The sequence below is a fragment of the Xiphophorus couchianus genome, chromosome 3, assembly GCF_001444195.1.
Source record: "Xiphophorus couchianus chromosome 3, X_couchianus-1.0, whole genome shotgun sequence".
Classification (NCBI taxonomy): Eukaryota; Metazoa; Chordata; class Actinopteri; order Cyprinodontiformes; family Poeciliidae; genus Xiphophorus; species Xiphophorus couchianus.
This window is the reverse complement of record NC_040230.1, coordinates 13122145-13141162: the sequence shown is the minus strand read 5'-3', so window position 1 is coordinate 13141162 and position 19018 is coordinate 13122145. Positions and strand designations below refer to the sequence as shown.

General features: G+C 38.7%; 1 protein-coding gene across 1 annotated transcript in view; it reads left to right on the top strand.

Moving 5' to 3' along the window:
* The window catches only part of ephb6 (eph receptor B6), a 59154-nt gene extending 43979 nt beyond the window's left edge, over window positions 1-15175 (top strand). Inside the window, exons 6-19 of the mRNA XM_028013212.1 lie at window positions 5426-5581; window positions 5938-6209; window positions 7858-7939; window positions 10476-10600; window positions 10695-10857; window positions 11436-11550; window positions 11660-11715; window positions 12056-12172; window positions 12251-12498; window positions 12574-12792; window positions 12882-13031; window positions 13452-13636; window positions 13720-13878; window positions 14662-15175. Of these exons, the coding sequence (XP_027869013.1) occupies window positions 5426-5581; window positions 5938-6209; window positions 7858-7939; window positions 10476-10600; window positions 10695-10857; window positions 11436-11550; window positions 11660-11715; window positions 12056-12172; window positions 12251-12498; window positions 12574-12792; window positions 12882-13031; window positions 13452-13636; window positions 13720-13878; window positions 14662-14767 (2153 nt within the window). The 3' untranslated portion in view covers window positions 14768-15175. The remainder of the gene's footprint in view (window positions 1-5425; window positions 5582-5937; window positions 6210-7857; window positions 7940-10475; window positions 10601-10694; window positions 10858-11435; window positions 11551-11659; window positions 11716-12055; window positions 12173-12250; window positions 12499-12573; window positions 12793-12881; window positions 13032-13451; window positions 13637-13719; window positions 13879-14661) is intronic.
* The last annotated feature ends 3843 nt before the right edge of the window (window positions 15176-19018 follow it).

The window sequence follows — 19018 nt, the reverse complement described above, 5'->3', positions numbered from 1 at the left end:
AATAAATGATGGAGGAACTCAGCTCCAGACTCTGTTATTGTTTTTCTTGTTCATTTTTCTGCAGCTTCCTCTGCCACCCTTCGAATATACGGTTGAAACCAGAAATTTGCATAACCGTTTTTCACCATCAGATATGAAATCTATGCTTTTCCTGTTTTTAGCAGTTAGGATTACCAAAATTATTTGTCAGAATAATGAGAGGAAGAAGTTTTTAGAGATTTGTTTAAATCTCAAAGTGAATTAAAAATGCAAACAATTTGTGAAACATCAGATGATGATATCATGGCTTTTGTAGCTTTTGATTCCATACACACCATTAAGCTAAACGGAGACACACCAGCGTCTGTGCTTTGGCAAAACCTCAAACGTATTTTCTCGTTAAATTTGATGAAGTTTGATGCATCAGGAGGATGATTTGTCTGGTCCACCTTCCGGCTATGTTTTATTTAACCTTTATTTAACCAGGAAAGTCCCATTGTGATTAAAATTCTCTTTTTCAAGGGGGTCATGGCCAAGAGGCAGCAAAAGTTATGCAGCAATTACAAGTAGTTTCGAGATGCCTGGAACTGCCATGATCACCTGCTCTAGTAATTAAGTGGGCAACATGGGAATTTCCAGATAAAATGCTCAGGAAGGATGGCAGATGTGCCACCCCAGAATAAAAGCAAAAAACTTTTCAGTAATGCAGTTCAACAAGTAAAACTTATAGATTGTAAAGATTTACTACAAGTAGGGACATAATTCAAGCATTTTTTTCTATTTAATTTGTTGATTGTTTTACAACTACTAAGAAACAAAAATGCACTCTAGCAGAAAACGTTTTTTTTTTTCTTTTACAAACAAACAGTTTCTCATTGCTGTTGAGTTCAATCAACTTTATATTAGCAGAGCATTTATTTGTTCTTTATGTTTATGTCCCATTTTCCTCTTGATGCCAAAAATATATCATTCTGTGTGTAATAAATCTATATTATGAGATTTGCATTTAGAAGAGAATTGCAATGGAAATTAACTCTGATGATATCCAAACTTGTTCAGATGCATGGTTCTTCCTCCGTCCTTCTCTGGCTATCCATCTCCTAGTTCACCTCTTCTCTTCCTGCTGCCTCCCTTTTCCCACTTCACACCTGTTTGATCGCTGAGCAAGCTTTCAGAGACAAGTGAGAACACAGAAAGCCTTTTATCTGTTTATTCCTCTCCTCTTTCTCATCCTGCCTTCTTATTTTTTCCTCCCACGCTACCAAACCACCAACTCACACACACACACACACACGCACCCCCACACACATCCACACTCATTCAGCATTTAAAGCTTGAGACGCGCTACATGTCTCTGACAAGGTTATCTAAATAAGGTCAGACATTCCCTCTCTGCAGACGAGAGACACCAGACACACACACACACACACATCCACACATCATCTTTCATCCTCCAACTCAAAAAGTACTTTAAGGCTGGTTAAAAACATATGAGTGACTCTGTTGTTTAGACCTGCAGGTTCTGGTGGTATCAGTCTTCCATTTGCACCCAGGAAGATGCAGGAGAGCTTCTCCAGGTGCAGAGACTCCACTTTAAGGTTACAGACAAAGTGAACCTGTTTTAAATGATGCAGCCTGTAACAGACACTGCTCCAGGTGCTCACACATACCTCCAGACAGACTTTAAAAACAGAAGCAGACCTGTTTCTGTTTTTAAACAGAAACGGGTCAGAATACAGGCTGCAGTCTCTGTATTCTGGTGACCTGGGAGCCGTCGAGGTTCTGGCAGGTTGCAGCAGAAGGTGATGTCTCATTCAGGTCAACCTCAGCTGTCACACAGTTGACGCCAACAGTTGACCCTCATCGCAGATTGCTTTCAAAACTGAAAAACGTTGGCGTAGGCAGCTGTGTTCGATATTCTGTGTGGGACAGAAATAGTACATGCATCCCTACAATGTTATTTGTAGGGTTGTAGTTATGAAGTTATGAACAGTTATGAAGCTTGATAACTGTTAAGGGTGACAGTTATGAAGCAACTCAGTTGTGTAAAATACATTTTAAAAAATCTTTCCTCTTGTCTGTCATAAGACTTAATGATTTTTTAAAATTTCCTTAAAACATTCAGATTGATTTATTAACTGTTTTAATTTACAGTTATTCACTGTTTTATTTTGGTATTTATCCTTCATAACGTTTGTTTGTTCATTCTAATTTGTTATTGATTAATAAAGCTATTTGTAGACGTATAATAGAAATCCATAAACAATGTTTGTCACAGTCTGAGCCCAAAGGGAAGCTCTTATTCAATTAAATTAGTATTTTCAAGGAAATAGAGAGACAAATTGAAAAACTGACTGTGGCATCTTGTTTTGTGACATTTAATTTCTTTTTGACAAGACAAAACTGTATGTGTGAGTCACTGAGCGATAAACTTAAACCTTTAGTGGATTGCACACAGCTAATTTTCATCTTTTTGTGAGCGTGTAAGTTAATTTTATTTATGTAGCACATTTTACAGATATGAAACACAAACAGATTCACAAAGACAGATCATGAAAAGAGAAACATGATTAAAGGGGAAAAACAAATAAACTAAATAATACAGACATCTTAATGTCTGTATTATTAACCTTAACCTGGAGTCAGGTTAAGGATGTCTTGACATATTGAATGTGGTTTTCCCCCCAATAATTAAATGTCCTCAAAATAAAGGCAGGATTCTTCTAAAACGTTTTTGTGTGAGATTATGACAATTATTAATTTTTTTTCAAATTTCTTTTTGTATTTTTTGTTTTGTTTTTACAAATATCTGGTAGTTGTGCCAATAAATGTGAAGGTTGACTGAACAAGACATGGATTAGCTGTCTAAAATTGAGAAGACTGTTCCCTGAGTTTTTGAAACTCAGAAATAATTTCATATAATCAGTTTCCTTTTAAAAAGGTTGAATAAACTGTTTGCCTCTGATTAGAATGAGGGAGGGTGAGCTGTTTGGTTGCTGGTTGTCTTTTAATTTATAATTTGCTAAGTTTTGATCAAACGAATTGCCCTAACAGCGTTGAAGGAACATTTATACTGTGGGAAAGTAGCCGATCTTTATGTTAGACCGGTGCGTTGGGTGTGCTCTGCTAAACCTGGACCACATCCTCTGTAAAAACAATTAAATGACAGAGCAGGGAAAAGTAGCAAACAGCTGTGAACTTCTGAACCAAAGGAAACCACAAGTGGTGCTGTACTGCTTTTAAAACTTCAAAACACATGTTGACAGGACTGACCAAAGCAATAAAAGAAAAAAACAACCTAAAACACCAGCATGACATCCAAACACAATTCAGACCATTTTAGTAAAAACCCTCTAAATACAGCTGTATATTTTTTCTCCAAACAGATACTTTAACTTTTTTTTTTTTTTTACTTTTTTTATGGAGACAAATTATTGTGGTGAGCATAAAGGGGTTCTCTCCAAACCTTTTTTGGAGTCTTGGTGTCTTCAGTATGGTTTAATTTAAGTGGTTCCGTCCCAAGACAGGATTCTGCTCTTGATGCACACACACACAATATAAAGGTGTTACACTTGGGATTGGCTCCAGCATCCTTTAATACAATGAAGCTGAGGTAGGAAATTAACAAGTTTGTGCATAAAACTTGAAATCTACACTAAGCATTCACAGAACATCCATATGTTATCAGCTTGTTTACTTACTCCAGGCTTTTCTTTAAGTACTTCCAATAGTTCAGTGCCAACTGAAGTATTGGAAGCACAAGCCAATGGACTTACTTGAGAGATTAACTGGCCATAGTCAAACTGCTGATGCACTGATCAGATTTTTGAGTCTGATTTGCAATCGTTTTTCTTTTTTTTCTTTTTGTAAAGCTTTGATCTGCACATACGGCTTTTAGCCAAACCAATTTTTTCTTAAGAACCACAAGAACATAGAAAAACAGGATTCATAGTTTTATTTTCTCACCTTCATGTTGCTTGTGGTCATTATTTATTAACATCAGTATGTTTGTAAGATCGATTTTTACTCATTTAAAACAAGAACAAAATGATATATCATCAACATTTATATTAGCAATTTGCAAAGTTAGCATGGCTGTTGTAACTAAAACGTTAGTGTCCATGTTTATAGAGAATGCAGCTCTTATCTTGGAAATTTCCAAAAAGTTGGCAACATTTAAAGTCCAGTGTTTTTGTGACAGAGGACAATTTGAAGCGAAAGGGATAAAACAACAACAGGAGCAATAGGAAGGCTGTAATACATTTAACCTTCCTGTTATCTGCTGGATGTGTTGCTCTCTCTCCCCTCATTCTCAGCCTGAACAATCATGTCAAAGCATGCTGTGGAAAACATTGTTTTCTGTTAAATAGCTTCTTGCATCAGTGTTCTTCAGACTTGATATAAACACCATTGACCCTGAAGGTAGCAAAGTTTTTGTTCCCTCCTACCATCTAATTGCGGTGACTGTGACAAGGGAGCACTTCGATATGATGTGTTCACTGATCGAAAAAACTCAGTTTTTTTAACACTGTAACATTAAAATATGTTCAAGGATATTCTGTCCAGTGCAACTCCAGCTATATTCATAGTTCAGTATTCGCAGATTTATCTGTGGAATTTAACTCAAAACTATTTGAGAATTTTATGTTATATAGACCATATCTAAAATATTCTAAAGAAAATGCAGCTTGGAAGCTGGAATACCTCAACACAATGCTACTGGACACACTATTAGCTGGTGCTTGGAACAAATCAAGGATCATCATTCATTTTCATTTTGATCTGCACCAAAAATGTTCTGGGTTCAAATCTAGTCCAGGGACTTTCAGCACTAAGTTTGCATGTTCTCTCCAGTAACTTAGGTTTGAACACTGTGTTTTGGGTGTTTTAATAAGCTGATTTCCTAACTTCTTGTAGCAGCTACAGTGCTAACACTAGATTGTGTATAAACAGGACCAGCAATAAGAAATCTGGTGTTATTTGTGTTATTTTTGTGTGTCTGTCCTTTATCATAACATCAGGAACTTCATTTATGTTGTCATCTCCAATAAACATCATGTTCTTAGCTGCTGCTGGTGTGAAGTTGCATTATAAAAATTAAATCACAAGGGGGAGGAGGTCTACAGCTTTGGCATCCTTCTCTTGTCTGTGCTTATGACTTAGCAATGAGAATGAAGAATAGATTTTAAGAAATCTTTTTTAAAAAGGACTAAAGAAATGATACCACTTCCTAATTTGCACAAATGCATCTTTTCCGTGATTGTAAATTTGTGTGGTTCACATGTCCATAGCTTATTGTGTTGTTGCTCTGCCCAACGCTTTTCTTCAAAGCTTTAAGACTTCTGTAGAATTGTGGCTCATAAGGATCAGCGACCACATTTATTGTATCATTCTTCTTTTGTGAAAGTACTCAACCATCTTTGTGCCCTTTTCTGTCTCTCTGCAGCTTGTCCTGTGGGCTACTTCAAGTCTGAGTCTGGCTCCACTCCCTGCTCTGTGTGTCCGTCCAACAGCAGAACCAGCCAGGAGGGATCGAGTGTGTGCGAATGTCGCAGTGGCTTTTATCGTGCAGCCAACGATGCCAACTCTACCGCCTGCACAAGTGAGCCTTGTGTGTTTGTTTGTTTATGCCCAACTCTCTTGGAGATGTGCAAGGGGCCCCCCTGGAGTAACACTGTGGAAATAATCAAGTTACAATTACCAAATCCATCTTGTTTTATGGATTGCATCTACAAAAGACAAACCTGAGACGTATTAAAGAGCTGTTCTCGCTTAAGAAATGCTTCACCGTCAAGCTATTTTATGACCCTCTTTCCATTACTTTTATACAGGAATAAATGGCTTTGCCAGCATGAAACCTTTCTTGTGTCATAAACTTTTCACCAGACGCTTCAGTCTAAGTATCCCCTGCTTATATTATACATGCCGAACCCTCCTGCTCTCTCTGTTTTTCCTCAGCTCCTCCTTCTGCTCCAGTATCTCTGACATGGGAGTATGAAAGCGGCGATGGAGGAGTCTCCTTAAGATGGCGTCCCCCAGTGGACATGGGAGGCCGCACTGAAGTGTGGTACGGGGTAGTTTGTCGCATTTGCCCTTCGCCCACCTTCAGCAACCCAACCACATGTTCCTGGTGTGGAGAGGGAGTCACCTTCAGTCCATCACAGACCAACCTGAAACAGACTAAAGTCACCCTCAACAATCTGCTGACCAGGGTCACTTATCTCATACAGGTACTGGCCTCTTTAGTGATTCAAGATATATCATATTAAAAAAAAGCTTTCATTTATTAATGAATAGCCAATATTGGACAATTTTCTGCCCGGAGTATGATTCCTATCAAACAATGTAAACACACACTGATTTGTTTATATTTAAATATTTTAAATTTTAGATGAAATCAAGACGACATAAAGATTTTAATTCGGATTGCATATCAGTGTTTGTTTTTCATTGCAGATCCTGTTTTTGGAACAAATATCAAGGGAAGGAAGAAAACACAAAATGTTTCTTTTGTGTCTGAATGTGTGCCTTATTCAACTCTCACCAGCCATTATGGCTATTAAATTGTTGCTCCGCAGTAACACACACAGCACCGCCAGGAGTTCGGATCATAGCAAAAAAGATTTTATGAGCTGCATCTGTCAAAAATAAATACAAGAAAGATGGCAATATGATGGGGAAACGATAAGAACTGATTATGTGCTAATGTTCACTTTGATCCCAAGCTAGTAGCACAGCTAGCTGCCATAGGACGTTAGAAAACAAACAGATTTCGACTCATTGCTTTGAAAAAAACTGATTTTCTATGATCAGTTTATTAAATTTTTGCCAGGTTGAAAACATTTAGCCAGAAGAAAGAAGTTCTAATATTGTCATTTGTACGGGTGAGTCTCTATCCTTTCTAGGTCAGTCTTAAGATGAAACCAACTTGTAGACACAATTCATATTAGTCACTTAAAACTTTTCAACCACCTGGAAGCTGTTGTTTCAGCCAGATAACCCAGTGACAAGTTTGACTCAAAACACTTAAGGCCTGTTGAATATGCCATTTGATGCATATTCAACACACAGCAAGACTTGTAAAGGAAGTGCTTTGCTGCCACCTAGTGGTCAGAGTGTGGTCTACATCTCATTGATATTAATTGTATTTAAAATATTGTGACGACGTTGTGATTGAAGACCAATAATTGCGCATAAGCATATGTTGTAATTAACTTTCAAAGCAACGTTAGAGCATCACACACCTAAATCTTTGTTAGATATCGTGGACTACATTCAAATGTGCAATCTTTATTAAATCCAACTTCTGCTTGGCAGAAAAAATACAAATAAATATAGTTTTTATATATCTATTTGTAGATCAATTCAGGTATTAAAAGGTTGCATATTGACATTTTTTCCAGTTTGAACAACATTCTCTATATGTGTGCTCAACTTTTTTCTGGCCTTCTCTAAAATCCTCACTCATTCAGCATAAGCCTCTCCTCTCCTTCAAGCTGCACATGCTCTAATTACTGAGTTTTTCTTTTTCTAGCTCTCTCTTCCGACTGATCAATGAAACAAGTTGTAAATTGGGCTTTAAGACCTTCATGTGAGTGCTAAGGCTTTTTCAGTGTTCACATAAGGAAGATTTAGAGCTGAATTAATTTAAAAACCCCACATCATCAAATACACACATTTATTATTTAGTTCCACACAGCTCAGTTGGAATCATGGCCTATTTCTTATTCATTATGGGGAGATATTTCCCATTCACCAGGCTGTGTTGACTTGACATGGTGAATGCTCCGTGGCTGTCTTTGTTTCTCACGCATGTCGTAAATGTCAGCGTTGGCTCTGAATGTCACATCAGAGTGTGTGTTTTCTCCATATTGACAGGTGCAAGCAATGAATGAGGTTTCATCTTTGAGTCCTTTTCCGGCTCGATACACAAGCATCAATTTCACCACCAGCCAGTCAGGTGAGAACGGGACAGAGAGGATGAAAAAGATGAGATGAAAGAAAATGAGAAGCTCTGCGCGTGTGGAACCTGTCTGTGTGTGTCTGTGTGGGGGTCTCTCCCCCTCCTCTTTTATCTCTTTTGGTGCTTCAGCCCCATCTTTTCTGTTGCCGCTCTCTAGACGAGGGGTCGCTCAATGTTTCAGCATGCTGTCAGATCTCATAATGATCTCCGAGTGGGAAGAAAGGGACGAATGAGAGATGGCAAGACAAAGAGACAGACAGAAAGAGAGATGAAAGCAAATGAGTTGGGGGACAAAAGGAAAACTAAGCGCTGTACAGATCAAGTGCATAATTTTTGTAGCTTTCCAAGAAGCCAATTACGAGAAACTTGAACTTTAATTGATCTAAATTATCTAACAACCCAGTGTAGGGGCCTCGGGAGATTATTGATTAAGTAAAAGGAAAGTTTTCTGTAGCTTGAGTCGCCTTGTCATCGCAGTGGCTGTAACAAGATCCTGCGTGACGCTCCATAAAACTCCACTTTTAGACGCTCTTGAACATCCCACACAGGTTAAGTAATACTGCCCCCATGTGGTTACTAATCTTCGGTTAGAAGATAAGGATTAATTTAGCTACAATAAAATTTGATTAGGTTAAATCATTGTAAGCAAGATTATATACTTCAATTAACTTCAGTCCAGTTCAATTTAGATCAATTGACACTAAAACAAACCACTGCTGAATTGATCTGCACAAATACAGGTCTTTCCATAACATTTTTCCTAACTCATCCCCACTGTGCGACAAATGCCATATTCTCCATTCTTACTTTTTGTGTATTAAATTAACCCCATTTTGGTTTTCAAAATTTTATCAGATATGTTCCATACAGAGCTGAGGCTGGACCCACTTCTGATTGTACTCAGAGTTTCTTTTCAACTTTCTCAATTTAATAAATGCCAACAACAATTATTATCTCATGCCGTTATCATAGAAAAAAAGCTAGTGTTGATGTTTTGGGAAAAAAATCAGAGGTTCCATCTGTTAGGTTGTGGCTGGAGGAACTGGTAAGGCTCTCTCATTTGGAAAGAATGCGGTTCTCATTAGCAAATAAATTAAAACGATTTAATAAAACTTGGCAACCTCTTCGGCAATATATTGATAACTCTATTTGAAAAGGATTTGATTTGAGCCTCGATGCGATAAGATATAAGTCCTAGGGAGAGGGAGGCGGGCAGGTCATGGGAATGTTCTTGGTTATTTATGTCCCTTCTGTTTTGTTTTTGTATTGTCTTTCTTATGTTTTATGTTCACATAAGAAAAAAGAGGACAAATTTGTATTGTTGACATTTCAATTTCCATGTCTGGTCGCTCAATAAAGCTGTTGACAATAACAAATACAGGTGTTTCTTAATTAATCTGATAAACACCAAAAACTTAATGTTAGTTTAATAACTTACAAAAGAAAAATTAAACACATATATAATATGGATTGACTATACTTACAGTGATATATTTGAGCATTTATGTCTGCTTATGTTGATAATTATGGTTTGCAGCGAGTGAAAACACAAAAATTTACATCTCAGACGATAGAATGTTACGTCAGAACAGCAAAATGAGGATTTTAAATCAGAAACGTCATCTTTCTGAAAAGTATGTCAGAGTACTGTACAGTATATGCACTCAATACTTGTTCAGGCCTCCTTTTGCATGAATTACTGCATCAGTTCAGTGTAGCATGGGGGGATCAGTCTGTGGCTCTGCTAAGGTGTTAGTGTTGCGTAAATATTAGCCTTCACTTCATTGTTTTGCTCTGCTGTCTCTTATCTTCCTGTTGACAATAACATATAGCTTTGCTACAAACTATGATACCACTGTCATTAAAGAAAACATCAGTGTCCCCATAAAGCTTCTCAGCAGACCACAGAGTGTTTAAAACTTTAGCTTTGCTGTTTTTTTAGACTAATAAAACACAGTTGACCAACACCAGAAACTTCACAGAGCCTCTAAGTTGGATTCTCTGCTTCTCCATTCTTCTACAATTAGTTTCAATTTTGGATTACTAAGCAACAACCATATATTTTTTTCCTCTTCCTTAACACAAGTAAGACACTACTGATTTTTCCGATTCAGGGATGGTTTAACACCACAGTGCAATAGTTGTATCCCATGTTTTAAATGTGTCTGGCTCTTACAGCACTGACTCAGCAGCAGTCTATATTTTGTGAATTTCCTCTAAACTCTTGAATTAAAGAGTTGAATTGACTTTACAACCTTCTTAAGGCCTGAGAAATCTATTCTCTGTGCATTTTTTTCTGCTGCACTTTTTTTTATTATACTCATCAGTACTCTCTAAACTTCCGGCTCTGACCTTTTGTGACTTACCCTCACTATGTGGAGGGTGTTAGTGACTATATGTGGAGTAAAACATTTTTATAACTTTTTTATTGTCTGTCATTGACTTTTATGTTGTCTTTTGCTGTAAGCCATTATCATCACACCAGATATAAACATTTATACATGAGTGATCAGAGTTGTCTCGTCCACCACAGTTCCCAGTACAGTTCCCATGTTGCACCAGTTGAGCCGAGCCCCAGACTCCATCACGCTCTCGTGGCCTCAGCCGGACCGACCCAATGGAGACATCCTGGAGTACCAGCTACGATATTACGACAAGGCATGTTTGCAAACAAACCACATTTAATAACCTTCACATACGTTTTACTTGTCTAGAGAAAATGAACAGGACTTTCTTCACCTGCGTACCTCAGGGTTCAGACGTGGACAGTGCCATGACGGTGTACAGCGAGACCAACACAGTGACCGTCAACTCCTTGATTCCCGGCTCTATCTACGCCTTCCAGATCCGAGCTCGAAATGAACGAGGCTACGGCCCATACAGCAACACCATCTACTTCACAACGCTGCCCCTCGGTACCTCAACTTGTTATCACAGTAAAAAATAATAAAAATAATTTGTTATACTTGTTGGATTTCAGCTGCTGGAAATCGGGACCAGGCCCCCTAGCAAACCTGCAAGGAATAGTGTGTTAGATAATGGATGGGTGGATAGTGGAATTTCCTAGGAAGGAAGTATAGTAAATGTAATAATAATTAGTATTATTATGGCAATGCAATATTTAGGATTAGATCATTTATTTTGCTGTTGTTAGTTGGTTTCATACTGGGGTTTCTCATGTCCATAATAAAAAAAAAATCCTTTCCTTTTTTTAAAAAAATATTAATTTAAAAATGAATTTAAACTTTGAAAACTAGACGAGATAATTCCATTAAACATGCTTTTGACAAATTGAAACAAGTTGCACATCATTTATTTTTATTGTACTATACAAAGCAACTTACATAAACAACTTATAGGATAACTAAGCGCAGGTAAATTTCAAGGGCAAATTTTTTCAGATGGAAACGCTAAAACTGTGCATTTAAATTCAATGCGTTCAACATCAGAGGTTTGGATCTGATCCTGAACTGTCCTGTCGTGTCTCCCACAGAGGAGCATTCACAGCAGATCCAGAACCGACTTCCTCTGCTCGTTGGCTCAGTGATGGGCGGGGCAGCGTTTCTCCTCGTGGTGGCAGCAATCATTGTTGTGGTTGTATTTCGCAGGTAAGTCTTTAAGAATATGCATTCATGCTTTTATGTTCTCATTGATCTTTTTTTTTTTTTATTTATTTACTTTTTTTAGAAATTGACATGCTTTTTATTCATTTTGCAGCAAGAGGAGAGAGAGTCCTTACAGTGACCGGCTTCAGAGGTACATCAGTAATCGTGGTGAGTGTATTTAGTTTACTAAAACTTTATTAGTTTTATTTATATATGCATAAATATATATATATATATATATATATATATATATATATATAATGAGACACAGACATAATAGCAAAAGGTCCAGAAATATCACCAGAATGGTTTAAAACTTTTGTAATCCATCTACAGCTGAATATTTTTTCTGAATAAATGAAATTAATATTTATTTTTGTAAAGAGTAGATCAGTGATACTCTTAAAGATCATCCCATCATTGTGATAAGAAAATCTGTGTTGGAATTTGTGTCAATAAGTGGCTAAAATCCCTGATTTCTTTTCTAAGATTTGGTTTGTATTTCCAGGTGGTGTTAAGTATTATGTGGACCCTTCTACTTATGAAGACCCCAGTGAGGCTGTTAAAGAATTTGCCCGTGAAATAGAGCCTTCTCACATCAAGATTGAGGAGGTGATTGGTGCAGGTTGGTTTGATATCCTCCTAAATCTCTCCGGTAAAGTTCTCAGCTCCGGCTAACTGGTTTGGCTCTGTCCCCATTCAGCCCAGTTTGGAGAAGTGTCTCGTGGACGTTACCGTCCTGTGGGCCGCAGAGAAGTGCTGGTGGCTGTGAAGACTCTTCGCTGGGGGGCGTCTGACAGAGAGAAGGGCATGTTTCTCAGTGAAGCGGGGGTCCTGGGACAATTTGATCATCCCAATGTGCTGAAGTTGGAGGGGGTTGTCACGCGGACTCCTCCGGAGAGGATCATCACAGAGTTTATGGAGAACGGACCACTGGATGGTTTCCTCAGGGTGAGAAAACATCTCTTTTTGTTACCATCAGACTCCATGTTACAACTCAGATTTTCTGCCCTGCTTCCTCTGCAGGAAAACGAAGGTCAGTTCAGTGTCCTCCAGCTAGTTGGGATGCTCAGGGGAGTTGGTGCGGGGATGCGGTATCTCTCTGAGAGAAACTTCGTTCACAGAGACCTGGCTGCCAGAAACGTGTTGGTCAACTCCAACCTAGTGTGCAAAGTTTCTGACTTCGGCCTCTCCAGACTCATGAGGGGTCTGGATCACAACATGCCCACATACACCGCCTCTCTGGTGCGCTCTGAGACCTTTGTTTTCATTTCATTTGACTTCCTGGATCAATGATTGTCAGTCTGACTGAGTGGATCTGTCATCTCTATCAGGGCAGTAAGATTCCAGTGAGGTGGACCGCACCAGAAGCTTTTCAACATCGAAAGTTCAGCACAGCCAGTGATGTCTGGAGCTTTGGCATACTGATGTGGGAAGTGATGTCCTACGGAGAGCGCCCGTACTGGGACATGAGCAACCAAGAGGTGAGGATGGGACCGTGACCTAAGCAGGAACTTAGTGATTGGTGAGCATCCTGCATACTCATTGCAGTCCAGAAGATCTCTCCAGAACCATGCAGAACTGCTTTCCCCCTGAAAATGTAGACCCTCTCCAGAAGGCCTAAATTTATTACATTTAAACTCATAAAGAGTTTGCCGGAATAATTTTTGTATACGTTTCTATTTTTTGCTTGTTTTTGATATTACATATACATGCTGATACAGAATAAATGTGCTCCCTTTTTCCCTGCTTCTTGAATATTTTAGTAGTTCACAAAACACCAAAGCGCTAAAATCTCCATAGTGTGCCTCCAAATGCTCTTATAAGCACACATTGACCTTTTCTGGGAGCCTCTTCTCTCTTCATCCGTGCGTAACTTGTACATTCGGTGCCTGTGTCTGCAGGTGATGAAGGCGGTAGCAGATCAGTATCGGCTCCCTCCACCTCACAACTGCCCCCCTGCCCTCCACTCCCTGATGCTTCAGTGCTGGCAGGCAGAACGGGGAGAGCGGCCAGGCTTTGACCAGCTCCTCTCCTCTTTGGATCGGCTCATCAGGCACCCTGCCTCCCTCAAGGCCGAGCCAACTCGGTGAGACAGCAGCTTCGAAACACATGCCGGGCAATCTGCGTCAGCAATAATGCATCTCAATTTCTTGTTTTTGGCGTTCACAGGAGCTGCTCGCAACCGCTGCTCAGCCCCACGCCCACAGACTTAACGGCAGTGGTGACTGTCGGCGACTGGCTGAAAGCGCTGAGGATGGAGAGATATCAGGAGGAGTTTGATCGGGCAAACATAGACACATTAGACAGAGTCAGCATACTCACTATGGAGTAAGTTCAAGAGTCATTTCTAATTTTAGGTTGAAAAATATTCAGCAGTTCTTGTGAGAAGTTTGCATGCCCTCGTGATCTATCATAAGATCAAAAGGTACTATTTTCAAGAAGAATAAGTTCTTTAATTGTTATATTTTAGCAAAAAAACAGCAGCTTCAAAAATCAGTTCTGTTTTTCTCAATAATCCATGGAAAACCATTTCAGTGGGTATCACAGTAAACAAGCTCTTTTTATAATTGCTCACCAGCTTCTTTCATGTTTCCCTTGATATTTTTAATCATTCAACTTTGGTGATGAGGTTGGAAGATCTCATTGCCATCAAACTAATCTTCAGCTCCATCTACACATGCTTAGTAGGATGGTCTGAACAGGTCAAATGTCATTTGGGAAAAAAGTTTAGGGACAGAGATTAGACTTTTTTGAAGCAAACTTGGAATAATCAAAGTGAAGAATGTCATATGAACTGTAAAGCATGGTGGTGGAAGCATCATGATGAGACTCAGTGGAAGTGGTGCATCAAAGGGGATGGAATAATGATTAAGAAGGACTTCTGACTCAATTTTCAACTTAGAACAAAATCTAAATTCTGATGGTTTGTGCCGGGAGACCATTATGAGTTCCAACAAGACAATTATCAGAAACACACTCCCAAACAAGATTTACAGAGCAGGCTGATAGTAAGCCTCTGAAATTGCCGACTTAAAGCCTGGACAATGACCCACCTGAACTGATTGGTGCATGTTGCTAACTGGACTGCCCTTCTCTCTATGTCTCCTTCAGAGATGTCCAGAACCTTGGTGTGAACCTGTTGGGCCATCAAAGGAAAATCTTCAGCGCAGCCCAGCAGCTCAGGGCCCACCTGACGCAGGGCCAGGTGGAGGTCTGAGACCGAAGCCAGAGCACAATCTGTCCCAGTTTCCACCTCCCCTCACTCTTCCTTTTTATTTCATGGGGAACTTTTTAATCAGAAATGGAAAAAGAAGCGTCTCTCTGAACTGTATATTCTTATAAAACCTGATACACCACAGTAACAGAATGCCCTCCCACTGAAAAAACAGAAGACAGGTGCACCATGGGAGCTGAAGTCCAGGTCAAACTGAGGTTTGTAAAATTGCTGAAGAGGGCTTTAACGTTTCTTTTTTCCTGTGCTTTTCACTTCTTTTCTTCATCATTCTTTGCCCTTTCTCACTGAGATTATATCCTATTTCAACCGTTCCAAATGAAGTAAAACTACAAAAAAAAAAATCTTAATATAAAAGTCAAGGAAATCTTTCCTCACAAAGAATTGCGTGAAGACAATCAAAGGTTTTGTTATTTTTTTTAGTTATTTGTCAAGCTGTATCACTTCCTCTCTACTTAAACAACCAAACTACCTAACAGCTTACAGTAGCTGAATTTTGCTTTCAGAAAAACATAAAGTTTGTTTAGTGTTAAGCAAAAGTGCGATAAACCACCAAAGTCAGTAAGTCACTGGGAAAACTCAAATCAAAATGTTTTTGTATGAATACTCTAAGCCATGTTGTGTCCTTTAAGAAGGCATATCCAGGGTCTAAAAGAAGCTCCTCTCTTATGGTCCACGCTGTCTTCGGTGACACATTAAGATTTCTCCAGAACCGTGACAGAAACAGAAGCCAGCAGCACCGTATGTGTACATTTCACACTTCACCTCTGTTTCATTCGATTGCCTGAGTAAAAGACACCCCGTCACTGGAGCATGGTGAATGTGAGAAATGAGAAAGACGGAGAAAATCTGATCTGATTTACACCTGGAGGGAGCAAGATGCTTTGTGGCGGTTTGACAGAAGCACGTGTGTGTCTGCGTGTGTGTTGTAAGGAAGACTGTGCTGTTATGTCCACCAGGATTTTTGCTGTAACATAATTTTGTGTGTGAGTGCGTGGGTGTGTGTGTGTGTGTGTGTGTGTATGCGTTAGAGATGAGTGTGTCAGGCTACACACACTTCTAGCAGTTTATTTGTATGAGGGTTCACCACTATTCTGTAATTGTGCAAATTTGTAAAATAAATATGATTTTATTTAAAAAAAACATTGTTTATTCTTTCCTTTCAGGTTGTCGTTTTTAATTAAATTAACATGGTAAGTTTTTCTGATAACTTTTTAGTGTTTTTAATAATCATATTGAAATAATTTAGAATTTTCTAATGATGTACAGATGATGTATTAAAGTTTTTTATAAGTCACAGTGCCTAAATAGAGGAAAAAGTAATGAGCTATTATTCAACCATTTTCCACTGTTTCAGCTATAATACAACATCTTCCAAAAGTGTTCTCACCCATAAACTTTAATATATTTTACAGCAATGTATTTTTTGGGTATTAAGCGACTGATCAACATAGCACAGTGCCTAATTGTGACATAAGAAGAAACTGGTTTTAAATCTTTTTACAAAATCTATGAATTGTGGCAGGTGTTTTTATTTGTGCTTTTATTTCTCTAAATGAAAAAAACGGTGCAAGAAATTAGGGGATCGTTGCCTGTCCACTGCATGCTTATGTAAAGAAAAACAACCATGCTTACACATACTCCTAATAGGAATTTTACAAAAATGAATCTCCCTCATGTTTTTTACAGTGGGAGGAAGCTGGAGTACCCAGAGATAAAATTCAAACTCTTTGAAAACAGACTCCAGGCTGGGATTTAAACTCAGGACCTCCTTACTACAAGGCAACAGTTCTAGCAACAGCAACCTTTATTTAGCAAAATAAATTATTATCAATAGTCAGAATACTATGGCTAAGGAAATTATATCTTCATCTTTTTTTAAACTTTTCCATTTTACATTTTGGAAACAGTTTTGCATAATTCATGCAATTTCTAAATGAGCCTGGCTCAGATGAAGTCTATTAAAACCTTTTGAAACATTTAATATCATGTGTTTGAGCACTTTTCCATAAATACCTGGGTTTAAATAATGTTCAAAGTGTTCTATATCCTGAATACAACCATCTTTGTGAGAAAAAGATGGTTCTTTCTCAGTATTACAGCCACCTTGTGACATGACCTTCACAGTGTTTCAGACTGAACTTGTTGTTCCTTTTGTTCCTCAGATCAGCAGTTTTTAGCAGAATCTCAGCTTAGGATCTGTTGGGATCAGCACCAGTCCCAATGCAGACTGGTAGCCCTCATATCCCCCAGCTGCTGATGGCAGAACAGATCTAAAATGAAACCAAGATTGCATACACATCATATTACTTCACCCGCATGTCCTATTTTCATTATACATCCGGCTGTAGGGCAGTCGGTGACCCCTCTGTTAACCATCACACTTATTTTAGCACCAGGTTATGATATAACCTAAAACAATTGTAGATAATTTTTGGTTTCATTGAAATTTGGTCCCAAATGGTTCGCAGACTATATTACTCTGCATTTATACCAAATAAAATCGATGTTTTTGAGAATAAAATCTTCAGTATATCAATTAAACTTTACTTAAAACATATTTGTTATAGACTGGTAACACAAAATGTATTCAGTGAAAGTATATTGTCAATTTGTGGAAACATTTCCCAAAACAAACCTGGGTATGGGTCTGACTTACTAAATGACATGTAGAAATGAGAACCTTTCTTTCTGCAAAGTAGTTTTAGGTGGAATACAAAACTGTCTTCAGTTTCTTTTTATTAATAAATTTAGAATTCAGTTTTTATTTAAAACAAATGACGGGGGAATGTTTCAGTAGTTTGATCTCCAGCTTCATCATATCAACAGACTTTGGCAGAAATAGCTTCCATGTGATGCCTCCTGTAAACATTTACCAGTCTATGATATCTGTCTGAGGAGATTCTGACCCATTCCACTGTCGGATGAGCTGGTTATGACCATTTCAAGTCATCCCAAATTATCATTGTCAATGAGATCAAGATCCAGGTTTTGGCTCGGCCCAGTATCTTTTATTTCTGTTTCCCAAGGGTTTAGTTGAGGCTGCTACAGGTTCCATAATTACATCTGCGGAGTTTTTGGATGTCTGGATCTTTCCTTTAGAGACTTGACGAGATGCTCGGTCATCCACAAGGGGATCAGAGTAGAGCCGCTGCTCTTCCGCATCAAAAAGAGCCAGTTGAGGAGGCTCTAGGATCTGGTTAGGATGCCTCCTGGTGACGTGTTCCCACCAGGATGAGACTCAGAGGAAGATCCAGGATACACTTGAGGGACTGTGTCTTTGCTGGTCTTGGGATTCCTGGGGGAAGTCTGTCCTCTCTGTTTAGGCTGTGGCCTCCATGACCTGGCCCCAGATTAAGCATAAGATAATAGATGAATGGATGTCTGAACTTGGAGAATCTTTTCATTCTTTAAATCCCTTACTGCACTCATGAACTGCCACAGTCTTTGGTCGGAGGGCTTCAGAATGCTGTTCACTCTTACTCCACCAAAGTAATAGTCTGAGGTTCCCCAGGAATGGATTGTAAACATTTTCAAACCATGTTCACCTGACATAATGCACATAATTTCAGCCATTTTAGGTAGGAATACATGTGAGGATGTCTTGCTTTATTCCCCACCAGAAATAGAATCTTTTATCATATTTTATAATTTTAGATCATCTTTTTTGTTCTACATTTCCAGGTATGTTAGAGACACTCAGATGGAGACTCCGATTACGTGGAGTTTTCCGTCGGACCAAACAGTGTCATCGGGAGAAAGAATCATATTTCATTATGATATAAAGATGTTTAAATCTGACAATACACGAAACAATCTTTGAAACTTTAGTAGGTTTGTTTTTTTTATTTATTATATTGCGCCTCTTACATAATAATCATGTAAGGCTTTGAATGAGTGCCAGCTGTCTTAAATATACCAGCTACAGATATAATGAATGTTTTCGGTGGCGGCCCGACTCAAATTAATAAGGCCTGGGTCCTGAAACACTTGCATGAAAACCACAAAGTCATGTTTTTTATGGTGTTATTGTTTCCCTATAAAGACATTAACAGCGTGGAAGCCGCCGGTCTTTATGACAGTGCTTAAAAATCGGTGCTCCCTGTCTGGTAAACAGCTATTATCTCCACAATATGAAATGACGGCCATTTGCGCAGTCATCACCGGGGCCTCCTATAGTGTCTGCCTAAACCCTGTTTATCCTGCGGCTAACCTCTTCACCTGAATCACGAGCTA